The 16,055-nt window shown below is 36.1% G+C and overlaps 1 protein-coding gene across 16 annotated transcripts in view; it reads left to right on the top strand.

The window, feature by feature from the left end:
• Positions 1-16,055, top strand: part of dmd (dystrophin) — a 2,688,357-nt gene that overhangs the window by 2,156,849 nt on the left and 515,453 nt on the right. For all 16 annotated transcript variants that reach the window (XM_051926236.1, XM_051926244.1, XM_051926242.1 and 13 more), the window contains one exon: positions 1,833-2,005. In XM_051926236.1, the coding sequence (XP_051782196.1) occupies positions 1,833-2,005 (173 nt within the window). The remainder of the gene's footprint in view (positions 1-1,832; positions 2,006-16,055) is intronic.

Here is a 16,055-nt window from a genome sequence, read left to right as displayed (position 1 = left end):
TCTCAGGTCTCATTCATGATGTTTTACCAATTAAATATCAACCTGTTATTTTCTTTGTGGGGAAGGAATTCATACTGGAAATTTGGAGGTGTAGCCATGGTACCAGTTCCTTCAGCCATCAGTTAAGATTTTAGCTCATGAAATTCAAAAAAGGTGATTGAAAACCCCCAGTAGGTTTCAAAACTATGGGTAGGCCTAGCCCTGGAATTCAAAATCAGGCTACTCTCAAAAAGGCCAGTTCTTTAAATTCCAAAATGAGAGAGTGAAACAATAAAAAAACCGTGGCCCTAAAAAAATTGCAAATTTTATTAGCAAAAAAGGCAACTCCAAAATTAACCAAATCCAAAGATGAAATCTTTAAACCAGAGCAAAGTCTATAAACCAGGAAATCCATCCAACCAGCTTACAATGACCAAAACTCAAAGGGAATCCGAGGAAGGAAGCCAAACAAACATGAGCAAATGGTAATGTCTGAGACAAGAACTGATGTTACCAGAATGAAAACTGTATGTAGGACACTTCATGTTATACCTGAAGGCTTTAATTGCAAGAAGGTAAGAAAAGGAAATGGTGCAAAACTGTAAACTGTACAATAAAAGAAGTTATAAGAGAGAGGAAAATTACAGAATTTACAGGACACAAAAAACATAAAATAATAAAGTCTGAATTAGACTAACCTGGTCTAATTTGATGCATTGATATAAAACATAAGGATTTACTTCATGAGTTACAAGCACATAATAAACAAAAATAGCTGAGTTAAATATTTGATACATTTAAATGTTAAATGTTTAAATGTTTACAGTCTAAATATTCTGGTTTGTAATAGAGATGTATAATTTTTCATATTTTAATAGAGGTCCACTGAGGGCTCATCCCTTGTAAAGAATCAAAAATAACTTCATTTTTGTGATCTCACTGACCTTGAAATATTCTATAAAGAATCCCCCATGTGCTTATGTTTGACACTTGCCATTTTTAACCTTCTAGGAGTGGCTCTTAGAGAGCTAGGACCACAAGTAAAGAATTAAATATTAAAAATATAATCATATTTGTGATCAGTGACCTAATAACAGCATAAAACAGCCCTCTACAAGTCTACATTACCAATCTCCATTTTTTCAAAGTTTTATGAGAAGGAGTAACTTTGACACCTTGTATCGCTTTAAGGAGTGAAACCTTGGGGTCAGCTAATGTAGCAGGCACACCTTCAAATCCCTCTAATCTCTTTTGCTGAAGACACCTGTTGGTTTGGTTTTTATCATAAGGTTCTTGCGCAAAATATGCTCAAAAAATGGTCTAACAATGTGGGTCAAAAATAGGGCGGAACACCAAAAAGCAAAAGCACAACGTTTTACATAATTAGACATCAAGACGAGTTGAATGGTATATAAAATGTGGGGTTGTTTTGTACCATTGAGTCCAGAGATGGCAGACAAAAAAAAAAGTGATTTCAAAGCAGTAAGTAATTCTTATGAATACAAAACACAGTCTTAACATCATTTAAGCTCTTTATTGAAAACATCAGTATGTATTTTGCTTGTAAAGAATTCTACCGCAGCACAGACTGGTTTTTACTTCACTGAGAGAATTTAAAACATACTTAATTGCTTTACTCAGCGCTTGGGAGGAGATCACATGCTCATATTGGTATGGCTAACCTGGCTGAGAGACAATGGGCCAAAGTAATATTGCTGATCAGAGTCACATTAGGGTAATGCTAGTTAGAAATCAATAGCAAAGCTTTACAAAGGATTAAGGATGAAAAAATGCAAACAAAAAACAAAATAGAATGTGTGAATTGTGATTTTTTTTTCTGTTTTGTTGCTCAGGACCTGCAAGCTGAAATTGAAGCCCATACAGAAGTGTTCCACAATCTGGATGAAAATGGACAAAGAATCCTAAAGTCTCTGGAGGGCTCTGAAGATGCTACACTGCTGCAGCGCCGTTTGGATAACATGAATGTCAGATGGAGCGATCTGCGCAAGAAGTCATTGAATATTAGGTATGTGTACTTTTTTTCTTATGAACTTCCTGTGAAGAGTGGTGGCATTGTTTTCTGTTTTCATGGTTTATTTTGAAAAATTCTGAGACCTGCATCACTGATCTTGAAATGATTGGTTAAATATTGGCTTCAGTGTATCCCTTGTCCACACAATAAATGTCCCCTTGTCCAAGGGTTTCTCACTCTCACTGTTTTTCAGTCTACCTTGCTCAAGGTTGTGAAATACTTTAGCTGCATCCCATATGGGACTGGTGGTAATATGGGCAAAGACGGATACCCCTGTGCTGGAGCATAAGCTTTTAGAGTCAACACAACTGTCACCCTCTTATGAAATTATTGACTGCTTCTTCTAAAAGAGCTGCTTTTCTTAACATCTCTTGAACTTTACAAGATACAGTTTTTTCTTCACACTGAAATCATTTCAGAGATGCCATTTACATCTTTCTTCACCTCTAATGAAACCAGAATATTTACATTTACATGAGTGCTCTCTCATTCATTTTCTAAGCTGCTTACATTGGGGAGGGTTAGAATGGCAACAAGGTACATCGGATTTGTTTTCATTTCTCAGCAGATTCTCTAGCGCCCCATGACCAACTTTTATGAGTTTGTTATGAAAGCTGATATTAATAAGAAACTAGACTAGACTAGAATTAAAAGCTAAAGCTGAAAACACAAACTGGTTTGATGTACTAGACATGTAGAGGTGGGCTTAGGTAAGAAATTAGTGATGATCCAAGAAGGAAATTCTTAATGAAAGCAAAATTTAAGAAAACCGTAATCCTTTAGAATAATAAAGCAAGCAGGCATACTTAATAATCATTCCACAGCTCAAGCAGAGGAGACGATGTGTGATTTTTTTTTGAAGTCATTAGTTATATATCGAATACTGTATTGAAGCATGATAAAGGTGCTTAAAGTTGTTTATGTTGGCATGGTTGATTTGTTTCGAACCTAGTTTTGTTAAACTTGACTTGCTTGTATGGAATGTTATTTGATTTTAATAAAATCAAAAAAATGTTAAAAAAAATGTTGGTATGGTATGTCTTTGGATCTTTGCATTTCCATCATATAGCAAATCAATATAAGAAAACAACTTACTGAGATAATTCAATTTAGTTTATTCTAATCAAGCACACTTTCAGTTAACTGAATATAAATATGCAATCCACATTTGAGTAAAGAAGTGCAACATAAACATAAAACATAACAGTGAAACATGGAAGAATCCATGCAATAAATGCAAAAATAAGCATTACACACATATCTATATATATATATATATATATATATATATATATATATATATATATATATATATATATATATATGATGATTGATGCGTGTCACCATCATCACTGAGAAGAGAAACACAGTGGAAAGTTAATAGCAGCTAATTAGAGCAATTGCTAACTTAACTGAAGTGCCATAAAAGATTAATATGAAGTAGACTTGGCAGCAGCCCTAACAAATGTATAATAATAATAATAATTTGCATTTATATAGCGCTTTTCTCACTACTCAAAGCCTTTAGCATTTGCAGGTTAAGGGCCTTGCTCAAGGGCCCAACAGAGCAGAGTCCCTATTGGCATTTACAGGATTCGAACTGATTCCGATTGCCAGTGCAGATCCCTAGCCTCAGAGCCACCACTCCGCCTGTGTATGCTGTTCTAAACTAGCTAGGCTTCAGCACTGATTTAAATCCTGTCTGTTGGAGTTTTTCTAATATTGTAGGCTGATTGTTCAAGCGTTCGAGTGTCCTATAATTAAAGGCACTCTCTGCTTTCTTCATTTATTTATCCATCCATCCATCCATTTTCCAACCCGCTGAATCCGAACACAGGGTCACGGGGGTCTGCTGGAGCCAATCCCAGCCAACACAGGGCACAAGGCAGGGAACCAATCCTGGGTAGGGTGCCAACCCACCGCAGGACACACACAAACACACCCACACACCAAGCACACACTAGGGCCAATTTAGAATCACCAATCCACCTTACCTGCATGTCTTTGGACTGTGGGAGGAAACCAGAGTACCCGGAGGAAACCCATGCAGACACAGGGAGAACATGCAAACTCCACACAGGGAGGACCCGGGAAGCGAACCCGGGTCTCCTAACTGCGAGGCAGCAACGCTACCACTGCACCACCGTTATTTATTCCTCATGAAATTATGAAAGCATGCATCTTGAGATCACAATGTATCTCCTGGAATACAGGCAGCATTCATTTCTGCAAGGTGTGTGAAAAGGAAGATTTCAGTATCAACTCTAAACTTAGGGAAGTGATTTAACACGTGCTTTTATATAGTCATACGTCTTAGCAGTAGTTATGACTCTTTCTGCCTTTGTTTGAGTTAACTGTAGAGTAGTTATTGAAAAATAAAAAAATTTAATCATAAAGAATTGCAGTAATATATTCTGCTTGAGACAAATGAACGAGTATACTTTTGTAAATATATCACGTGTTGCATATTATTGTGGTACTGCACACAAAATGGCAAAAAACAAATGAAGCTTAAAACACCCACAAAGAAGGCCAAAATCTTCACCAACCTGCCTGGATATAGCCCTACCCCTAGGCCACCAGCATTGTGTCATAGCACATAGCAGTGTGATTGAATAAAGGATTGGACCAGGAAATCAAATCAAAGTCAAAAGAGTGCCATAATCAAGATGTGAAGGAAAATTGATGTCAGATTGACAAAAGCTAAAATGTTTGTAACCAGTAAGACTAAAATCAAAGTTCACGAAGCAAGAGTTTAGGAATAGTATTTTTATCCAAATCACGGATAGCTAATAGGTTATCACACTGGTATTTAAGCTGTCATGCTAATGATGTCAGATTATCGTAACAAACTGAAATGCACCACAAGTAACTAAGTGATGCATCACAGTCAAGTATACAACAAAATGGTGGTGCCTGTAACCAAAAACAAAGATGCCATTGTGAGAGAGAAATAACATATAAATAGTAAAACAAACTTTGTCCCAGATGATAAAAATAGTAACTAAAGCCATTTAGGAATACTTAATAACATAATCTAATATTGCCATGTATAAATGTCTCAAAGAATGTTGCAAAAACAAGAAAATCATTTTCTAGTGGCTCAATCACAACAGCCAAACCCAAACTTCACAGGCAGGCTTTGGCCTACAAGGCCCACAAATGGGGAGCTAGAGTTAAAAGTTTCAAATTATCTCATATGCTCCAGAAATATACAAAAAACGCCCTTTTGATGCTGGTTTGATAACCCAAGTTCAAACTAGGATCTTTATAAATAAAAAAATATATTAGAAATAAATGAAAAAATAGGAAATGTCAAAAATACAATCAAAAAGGATATAAAGATCGGCCCACCTTACCTGCAGCTCTATGGTTCCTGAACACCACACGAATGTGCCAAAACTGTGCATCCTCAGCACTTTGTATAAAAGCATAAAGATGACTGCATGCACAAAGCAAATACAGTGGGGCTGAGGGAAGGCTAGCCATGGATATTCAGCAGCATCAGCCTGTGCATATTGTTTCTTGTGTGTATTTATCAGGCAGCACCACACATAGGAATTTCAAGTGTTCTTTTTTCTAGAATATTCTGGATTTTTTAAAAATATTTTTGAATCGCGGTGAGTCAAAACCACAGATGCCAAACTTGCAAATAAGATGAGACAACGGTGTCCATAAAGGTAATCAAGGGAAAATAAATGCTAAATATAATCCAAATGAGACTGTTCCAGAAGAGAAGCAAAAAAATCCATTAAGCTAGAAAAGGAAAAACATTGCTTATAATAATACCCCAGACAATACTCAATAATCCATTGTAGGGCTGACTCCCCAGCCTCACATATAAAGACCGAAGGCAATCCTTCAGCAAATGATGTCGTGGTGGCCCCACCTCTTTGGGTTTCCACCTACAAAAAACAAGGAATGTAAGAACACTTAAGTACACGGTAAATAAATATGCAATGAAAAGCAGAAATTGCATGACATCACATGAAAAACAGTAATTCAAAAAAAGGGAAATTATTCATTGGCCAGGAAATGAACCTTGGCTCCAACATAACAATTAAATATGTATTATATATTTGTTACTATATGCATTCTGACCATGAAAACTGAAAGTATTACACTGTATATTCCTTAATAATAAACCTTTATTTCTAAAATTGAAACAGTACCTGAAAGATTAAATAAACACATTGCATGCACTCATGACTACCACTGTTTCATATTATATTATTTATTTAGGTGTTTGCAAAACAATAAAGTTTTCTTTCAGACAGTGGCTTCCTTTGGGATTGTTTTCAGAGTACTTCTTACGCCACTTGGTCACCCAATAGCGACCTTATGGTAGGCAATGTGTCTTGTGCTAAACCCATCAGCAGTGCTGATGTCACGTGGGGACAGAAAGGCAGCTTCAGCGGAGACCAAGGTCAAGCTCCATGGGCATCTTGGGATACTATTCTTATTGAGCGAAGGAGATGGAATTGTGATCATTTAATTGTAAGATGCAGAAGTATGCTACAAGTAAGGAAAAATAGCCTTCTGTTCAGGCTATTGCAACCAACCTTTAATGCTGGGATAGATTTTTGTTCAAAATAAAAAAAGTACTGTATATTTTAATGTCTATATTATTCATTAAGAGCTAATTGTAAAATAATACTGGGGTATAAACAATTATTAATTTCCTTGAGTCTCTTGATTCAGGTAATACGAATTCAGTGCTTAAATCAATCAGTTGATACAATGAGAACATCTACTGGTTAACAAGGAAGCACATAATATGTGAAGCTGCTGTGTGCGGCATGTGAAGCTCTCATGACATAATGTATAGATTTCTTCGGCTGGGAATCCAACTTGATCTCTTTTATACCGTTTACTTAATGCTCCCTGGTATCTCACTTAAGGCATTTTGTAGCCTTGTGTCTTTGGCTGCCGAGGTAGACGCCAGATTTCTAAGCCCCTGAATTGGATGCGTGGGTTGGAAAATAGCTGGATAGAAGTTCTTACTCTTCCCCAGAGTTTCTTTGCCAGAGCTTTTATCAAAACAATGTAAGAACAACAGCAACACTGAATGAAGGTTGCTCAAACAGATATTAACTTTAACAATATACATTTTTAACCAATATTTGTTGGAAACCCAGCAGGAAAGTTTTTTTTTACGTGAAGCATACAAAACATATCGGTCCACTTTTAAATGCAATCAGGACGTCAGAAAGGCATGCAATAAACCAGCATGAAATTAACCATTTTACAAACCATTTAAAGATAGTTTTTTGGGACCTGTAGACATAAAGCTAAATCTAAGATGAATTAAAAGTAATACATTAGAAGAAGATTAATTTATTATAGGATGAAGCTACTTTGTGTACTGCAGATATGCATAAAGTACAGCATTGCATCATTCAGTGTATATCAGCATTGTAGAGTTCATGATTTGCTCCTAAAGCCAAATTTAATCATAATTATTTAGGGTTTAAAACCCTTCTCACATGGCCTACTACAGTCTACTGCAGTCAATTTGAAACTCTCTTCAAGACCCTGCCTGTCATTTATTACTTTCTGCATCAGAATGCCCCAGAGTACCTGAGCACGCTACTCACCCTGCATAAACCTGCAAGACACTGGAGATCTGAAACTTTTCTCTTCATTATGCTAAAGCCTCTTGGGAAAAGCTCATGCAGCTGTTCCTGAAGCTCTTTCAGATCTGCTTCTTTAGGAATCTGACATTGTTTTGACTGAGACTTTGTTCTTCATATCATTCTGCTTCTCAGTTATGATGTCTACTGAATTTTGCTGTTTATGTGGTTCTCTATGAATATGCTGTGGTTTCTTTCTGTATGCACTGATCTATGAAACTGCTTACTATAAGCCTTACTACTTCCAATTAAAAGAATGACTGTGAACTGCAAGAATACTGTAATTGAATAGTGCTTCTAAAATCATAGGGTTGTTGTTTTTCCTGGTACCTTATCAAGGTTACTTTTCCAGGATGGCCATTCAGCTTTACAACTGGCTTCCAATACCACCAAGTCACATGATTTCACATCCTTCACCAAAGATTTATAATATTTGTGTTTACCTATAAAATTTAAATGATAAACCCCAGTTTAAATTATAAAATTTAAATTTAACCCCAGTTTGCAGGATTTTACACGTTTCCATAAATGATGAGGGAAGGGGCTTTTTTCCCTATAGACACGGATTTCTGTGTGCCTTTTCATGGAATGCCAGTTTATTTAATGTTTTTAGTGGATAATTTTAAATATAATGGAATTAAAGGAAAACAACAGAAACTTGAAGATATTGCAATCAGATGGTTGTCAGGTGATAGTAAGGCGCACTTATGCTTCAGAGCTTTCTCCTTGGCTCCATTTAACAGGAGCTAGAAAAAACTACATGAATGGGTCACTTTTTATATTTACTTTAATCAAAAAACCTTCACAAATATTTGCAGTGGATAAATAGTTTCAATGTTAGTATAGCCACTGCCAGAGGATCTAAACCAATGAATGAATTATTTGTAGCCGTGTGAATAAGATCTATATATTGTTAGGTCTGTGGTGGGCCGGCGCCCTGCCCGGGGTTTGTTTCCTGCCTTGCGCCCTGTGTTGGCTGGGATTGGCTCCAGCAGACCCCCATGACCCTGTAGTTAGGATATAGTGGGTTGGATAATGGATGGATGGATATTGTTAGGTAATGACCTATTAAACATACTTGATCAATCTTTTATACACATTGTTGCAGTTTTTAAAAATTTAATAACTCATTTAAATATATATATACATATCATTTCTTTTTTTCACGTGATTATTTCATAATTACTTTTTTATTTATCTCATTTTGGCACAAAATTGTGTTCCTTACACTTCTGCCAATCAAGATTACCAGCCTAATTTAATACCCCTGACTCTAGCACTCCAATGTTTATTCTGAATCGTGAGAGATGCACAATTATATTTTTTCAACTGACTAAGTCACAATAGTAGTGACCTCAATATTAGCAGATGCTGGATGATGCTTTCCTTTTTTCTGCAGCAGCCCAATGTAGCTGGCTAATCAGATAACATTTTAGCTACAGTAATAATGTATTGAAGAACAAAAAGTTGAGATGAAAGTCCTGCTTTGTGTCCTTAATTTTTGGATTAGCTGTTTTGTTCTATTACAATTGTCTCCTTTTTTATTGCCCCTTTCACCCCATTTGGAAAAACTATCAGTTGCATACATAGCAGTTTTAATTTACGTATTTATTTAGCATATTTTGTTGTTTTTTTTTATGTAAAAGGTATTTTAAGAACACTGTGCTGCGATCATTAGGTTTTATTTTTTTGAGCCACTACCAGTTTGGCAAACCCACCTTGGCTACGCCTCTGCCATCATATAATCTTTTTTAAACACCCTTTTTTTGTAGTCAGCATCACCTTTTCTCTCCCTGGTGGCTCTCGCTTTCTCATGCCAGTGTCAGGATACCAGCTTTCTCTGCCCCAGTACCCTTCTGTCTAAACTGTGCAATCCTTTTATTTTTTCCTTATTGAGACCACTTTATGTATTCTGCCTTTATCTAACGAGCAGGACAACACTGATCATAATTTAGTAATGATGATTGGTCAAATGGCAGACAGTAAGTAATGGAAAGAAGAGAAATGAGGTTAAACTCAATCTGATTACATTTTTCGAGGTATTTGGTATATTTTTGTTACAATTTTGTTGTAATGGAAACATGGTCAGTGTAAAAAAAACTCAATCTGGGTGTGACAGATTAGGAAGGAGAAATATGAAAAAATAACAAGCGTATTTTGTTGCCAAGCTAAGCAAGTTTGAAATTTAAAGACAAGTGCTTGATACTAAGACAGTGAGGCCAGACCATATTTGTTTATCCATGTCTCTTGTTAATTTTTTTTTCCCCTTCACGCTGTTTTCTGTTACTAAGCTAAGGCATTCAAGCAGTGTACTGCAAGTCATGATTTTCTGGCCAGTGCGTGAATGAGCTGTTGTGGGACACACCATCACGTGAGAAGAAAAGCCTGAGCTGTGCCTCGCTAGGGAATTTAAAAATGCAGCCTTTTTTTAGTTGAGATGCTTTAAATGGCTTCAGTCTAGCATTAGATATTCATTCTATGACTTGCTGAATGCCTTTGATGCAGATATCAATGAAATAACCTTTTGATCTTTTTCCTTCTAATATAGGCAGATTGATTTTGTGTTCACAAGACCACAAGAATGTATCTTTATAGGTGCTAATATGCATTATCACAACTTATGCATTTTTTATAATTAACACAGAGCAGAATTTTAAGGTGCATGTTATCTTTTTAGAGTGTCCGATATGGCTTCTTTACACTATGTAGGTGATGCAGCTGTTTGATGCACATTAGGTGAAACATAACAGGCCCAGATTTATTACTCCAGGCCCCTACTGCGGTGCCCTTTATAAATACATTTTTCTTGACATTATGAACAAGGTATCAGGGAACAGGAGTGGTTGCTTGCCAAGTTTCTGTACTGTAAAGGAGCTCTCTATCAGATATTGTGTCAAAACAGTCAGGCACGCAATGAAACTTTGAGTGTGCACTGAATGAAGGCATTCTTCTGAAAATATTTCAAGAGGAAAGTAATTTTAATCATGAATGAAGATAACTTATATCCATAAGCGTATACAGGATGCTGGGTTCATTATGTGGAAGTATTTTAGATCTGATATATTCAGTAATGGAGCCATTTAAGCGCTGCAAAAGAACAAGAGACAGTTGTGCTCTCCATACAGAGCACAGAATGGTTCCACATAAATGTTGGTCTGTGTATTGATTTTATTTGCTTGTTTATTTATTGTTATGTTTTCTGTGCTGAGGTCTTTCATTGTAGTTCACCTTGAATCAGACCAAGTTTCCATGGAAACATTTTTGAAGCATCAGCATGCTTTTTTATGCTGATCAAGTAATACTTTTCTGCCTTATTACTATATAATGGCATTAGATGAGTATTTTTTTTTTTTGGAATACAGATGCAGAATTTCAAATTTGCGACTTGACTTACAAATACATAATGCTCATGTGAACAATACAGGAATCTTTTATACCATAATGGCATGGATTTATTCATTTCTGAGTCTGAGGTAGGATTCTGTTGCTTTGAAGATATAAAAAAAGCAGAGCTGCAGCAAACTGTTTTGCTGGAATCCTGGATCACTTTGACAAGTTAGGGGCTGAATGGTGCCATCATCATTTTTATCTTTAAATAAAACATTTATATTTCGAGCAAATGCATCACTTAATCATTATTTTATTTGTTCATCTTAATGCCATGTTAATGGAGTCTGTCAGTTTTGTGCATTTCGATATGTGTTGTAAAATAGCAAGATAAAGAGTTGAGATTCTAGAGGGAAAAGCTCATTTTAATTTCCTTTTTTAGAAACTGAATAGCTTATGCTCACTGCCAACAGCCTCTACAGCAGTTTTTAGTCTTCCTCCATAAGTCACGGCTCCTCTCTTCTTTCTGGGTCAGGAGGCTGTTATTTGTATGTTTGGAGACCTTTTGTAGATGCACTGGTGAACAAAGTCAGGTTCACTTAAAGTTTCTCTTCTGGGTCAGCAACTTCAGGGCTATGGAGGAAAGAAACAAACATGTTTTATTTCTAGTCCTTGACATAATTTCTTTCAAATAAGAACAAATGAATGTGTCTGTATAGTCATATTTATATCAGTGCAACACTCCAAAACTGGTTTCAGCAGGTTTATTGGGTGAATGAAACAACACTTAATTTTAAGCAGAAAAATATGTCTTTGCTTACGGCCACACCAGTGTAAAAGCGCCCGATCTTGTCTGGCTGCAGTGGGTTGGCACCCTGCCCAGGATTGGTTCCTGCCTTGTGCCCTGTGTTGGCTGGGATTGGCTCCAGCAGACCCCCGTGACCCTGTGTTCGGATTCAGCGGGTTGGAAAATGGATGGATGAAATATGTCTTTGCATTTACATCAGTGGCAGCCACCCACAATCTGCCCTGTTTCACTGTTCACTGCAGCAATAAAAAAAAGACAAATTGTGATAGATAGATAGATAGATAGATAGATAGATAGATAGATAGATAGATAGATAGATAGATAGATAGATAGATAGATAGATAGATAGATAGATAGATAGATAGATAGATAGATAGATAGATAGATAGATAGATAGATAGATAGATAGTGTGGCGGATGGCCGGCAGCTTATCACGGCCAGGTTGACCAGGGAAGAGAAGGGGAGGGGAAGGCAGCTACTGTGGGATACTGCCTCTCCCAAGACGCCAGATGGTGAGTTCCCTACAGCATAGTAGTGCCCCGGATTCCCGCTGGGCACCATGGGGTTTGGAGTTTGCCTTCTCAGCCCTGTTGGGTACTGTGGGTGCCACCAGGAGATGCTGCAGGGAGACCTGGGAGTTTTTATTGTCTACATAGCCCGGAAGTACTCCAAAGTCGTGGGGACGGAAGCCCCGAAGTACTTTTGGGCTGAAGAAAAAATAAGTTCTCCATCTGACCCGGAAGTCCTGGCAAGTCACATGGGCAGAAGAGGAGAAGCACTTCTGGGTCAAGGACTATTTCAAGGACTGTTGGAGACCCAGTAGGGAGCCGGAGTCGGTAGGTGTGTGACCTAGGAGTGGAGGAGAAAATATTGTGCTTTATTGTGTGTATTATTGCTATTATTGCCTGTTTATTGTGGCTGAGGTGCTTTGGGCACTGTACAAGAAGGCAAAGGAAATTAAACTTCTTGGTGCTTTTAATTCATGTTGTCAGTGTCTGTGTGTTGGGTTAAGCGCTGGTATAGCACCATCTAGTGTTACGATATCTATCTATCTATCTATCTATCTATCTATCTACTCTATCTATCTATCTATCTATCTATCTATCTATCTATCTATCTATCTATCTATCTATCTATCTATCTATCTTATCTATCTATCTATCTATTTAAAAATTAAAAATTCTCTTTATAAGGTTTTATTTTCTCTTTTCTCTTCAAGTATGACTAACGGATATGTTATCCATTACTGTTTATTGGTCTTATCAAGGTGCCAGACAAAAGGCATAGGCCTCTTATACTGTATGTTTGGGAAGGCTTGTAATTGAAATTAGCCATCCATATTTATTAGGAGAGTTACTAAACATAAGCAGATATTTAGAAGTCCTTGAAGATATCTCCCCTCAAAGCATTTTTATAACACTACCCACTGGTCCAGTTAGAGTCAGCACCTAAACTATCAACATAGGTTCGAGGTGGCCAAGAACTGTCCATACCTGCACAAGAAGAACATTTAAATTCCAAATCAAGGGATATCTGTTTCAGATAAACACAACTTCTAATATATTAGAAGGTGTTAACTTCATGAAATTTATTTTTCATGATCTAAACAAGATGGGAAAAACTGCCTTTCTCCTGTTAGGACAAACAACATCAACAGTGTTTAATCTGGAAAAGACAAACCTGTGTCCTGTACAGTGCATTAGTGCCCATGCTTCCCATCCAGAAGTGAGGCATTTGCAACTTCAACAGATGCTCTGAAGTGTTTATAGTCCAAAAGCCGACTCAGTTCTGCACACATTGTTTACTTATTTTCTATATTCAAAGTTAGATAAAAACCTCAGTGGGTGCTGGTCAAGATATGTCACCTTTGGTCTGTCATTCCTTTTAATAATAATTTATGAGACTTTTTGCATATTGAACACTTGGGAAATTGTAATTTATGTGTTCACATGTTCAGTTTTCTGTTCAGTGCAGGAATTCTGTTTATTAAAGTTACATAGGCCATTTACAAAATGCAAGAAATATACATACATTTTTTATCACAAAGGCTGTATTATTTGCAACATTTTGTGATGGTTTCTATATTTCTACAATTAACATAGTGGAAATGCATTTATGCAGTTAATAGAAAAGATTTAGGGTGCACAATGAATTAATTTTTCTCTTAGAGCTGGCAATCCTCGTAACTCATTTTACACTGTCATTTCAATGAAAATTCACATTTTCAAAAGTTACTGACTTGCCATTACAGTACATGTCTAGGAAAAATAAATGCTGGTTTACCCCACTTACTGCGGTGGTAAGAATCTAAAAGAAATATGTTTTTCCTTTTATGCTGAAGATTGAAATTTGTTATCATTTCATTAAGTATTTGTTTAAAGGTATTTGATTATTTCTAACAAAAGTTAAGCTCTCATAATAAAAGTGAAAGTGAATAGTGCACATGCTGTTACTTTTAATCTGTTTGGAATATATTCACATTGGTCTCTGTTTAAGATTTTTACCTCACTTAGCCAGTGCTAAGCAAGTAGTATAGTGAATTGCGGGCTGTGTCATTATTTGGGCCCTCTTGTAAAGATTTTATGGTTGTCAATTTAAATTGCTATAATCACGTATGGGGCCGAGAATCTTCTGCTTTAGATAAAACACAATTGCAGATGTAGGTTATTCCAATCATGTTTTCAGCAGAATATCCTTAAATGTGAATACTGAAGAATAAGCAGAGAGCTACTTTTCTTTACTTTAATCAGGTGTTGTATGTGCTATGTTAATTCTGATTCAATTGTGTTCACACATATTCTACTTTTATCATTGCCTGGATCTTCTAGTTAGCCCTCAACAGCAAAATAAGGCACTCTACATTTTTCATCACATCCTATCCCACTCAAAACCTTTAGTTCTGCCAATCCATCTTATCCCACGTTCTGTCAGTTTGTTACAAATTTTTAGAGTGGCTTTTTCTAGATTGAGGAACTACAGCCTGACGTGGAAGAATTTCCTTCCAAGTGCTAGCAAAAGTGTATTTTGTTTTATGTCATCTTAACCCCATTTTATTCATGCAGACAGATGAAATATAGTAAATTTGAAACCACCACAAATAATGTCTTTAGAGCTTAAAGATTTTTTAATGAATCGTATTTACCCTATTTTATACCCACTAAAATATAGGATTAATTACAGCACCTTGGAATTTCTGCACAGGGAATGAATCAGGTATTCATCACATCTTGGCAAGCTGTTGGCACAGTCAGTGTGTAACCCATAGTTTATAGAAAGATCCAGGCATACACATGTATAACAAAAATCATTTATTTAAAGGAATGTAAGCATTACATTTGAAATTGCATATCTGTGGGAAGTGACAGGCAAGTCAGAAAAGGGATTAACAACAAGAAGCTGAGCCCATCTGTAAACACTACAGAGTCGGGAAATAAATTGAGAGAGACGCTGACAAACATTGGCCTGCAGAGAAGAGTAGTTCAGTGATTACAAAGAATCCAAACATTCTTCCTTGTACTGTCTCAGTTCCTTGTGATGCACTTTTTATTTTAACATGTCTATTAGTTTGCTTCTAACTAAGGTTTATACACTATGATTCATTGAGTTTCTTGAAAAAAATATCTAGATTTTTTCTTTTCATTTTAAATGTTGGATTTAAATGTTTCGCATTTTAGCATATTCTTTGAATTTTACTTTATTTGTATCATGATGGTGTAAATAAATGTTGCCCTTCAGAGATGATCCTGAAGAAATTTAATGTGCTAGACTCTGGCCTGCTTTGACTTGAAAATCAGATTAAGAGGGACCCAAAACGAATGAATTATGAAAAAAAAAGAAAAATGACATGTAAAAATGCAAAGTAAATGAATATCATATATCAGATTCTTATAATGGCTCTATGTAAGTGTTAATTGTCAATATTGAATAATTTTAAAAATTACTCATGACATAAAAAAACATAAATAAATAAATACGTGTTCAATGGTGTGTTTTACCCATCCCAATCTGTGTAACCAATTCCTCCAATAGATAGGATATTAATGTGGAAAGTCAATTGTAGGAGATGAAATTGGTTGAGTAGTTGCAGAAAATGGATGGGAAGATAAATAAAGTTATGTTACTCAATTATGAAATACCTCTTACACAAAAAATGAAAATAATGATTTATAAGAGCAGGAACACCTTGAGTTGATATGCAATTGACATTACTGGAAAAGTGTATTCTGCCACTTCTACATTTAAAGTATCCCTTTTGGCTTAAAAGCACATTTACAA

This window comes from Erpetoichthys calabaricus, chromosome 4, assembly GCF_900747795.2.
Source record: "Erpetoichthys calabaricus chromosome 4, fErpCal1.3, whole genome shotgun sequence".
In the NCBI taxonomy this organism is placed as follows: Eukaryota; Metazoa; Chordata; class Cladistia; order Polypteriformes; family Polypteridae; genus Erpetoichthys; species Erpetoichthys calabaricus.
The sequence above is the reverse complement of the archived record's forward strand: the minus strand, read 5'-3'. Positions and strand labels throughout refer to the sequence as shown.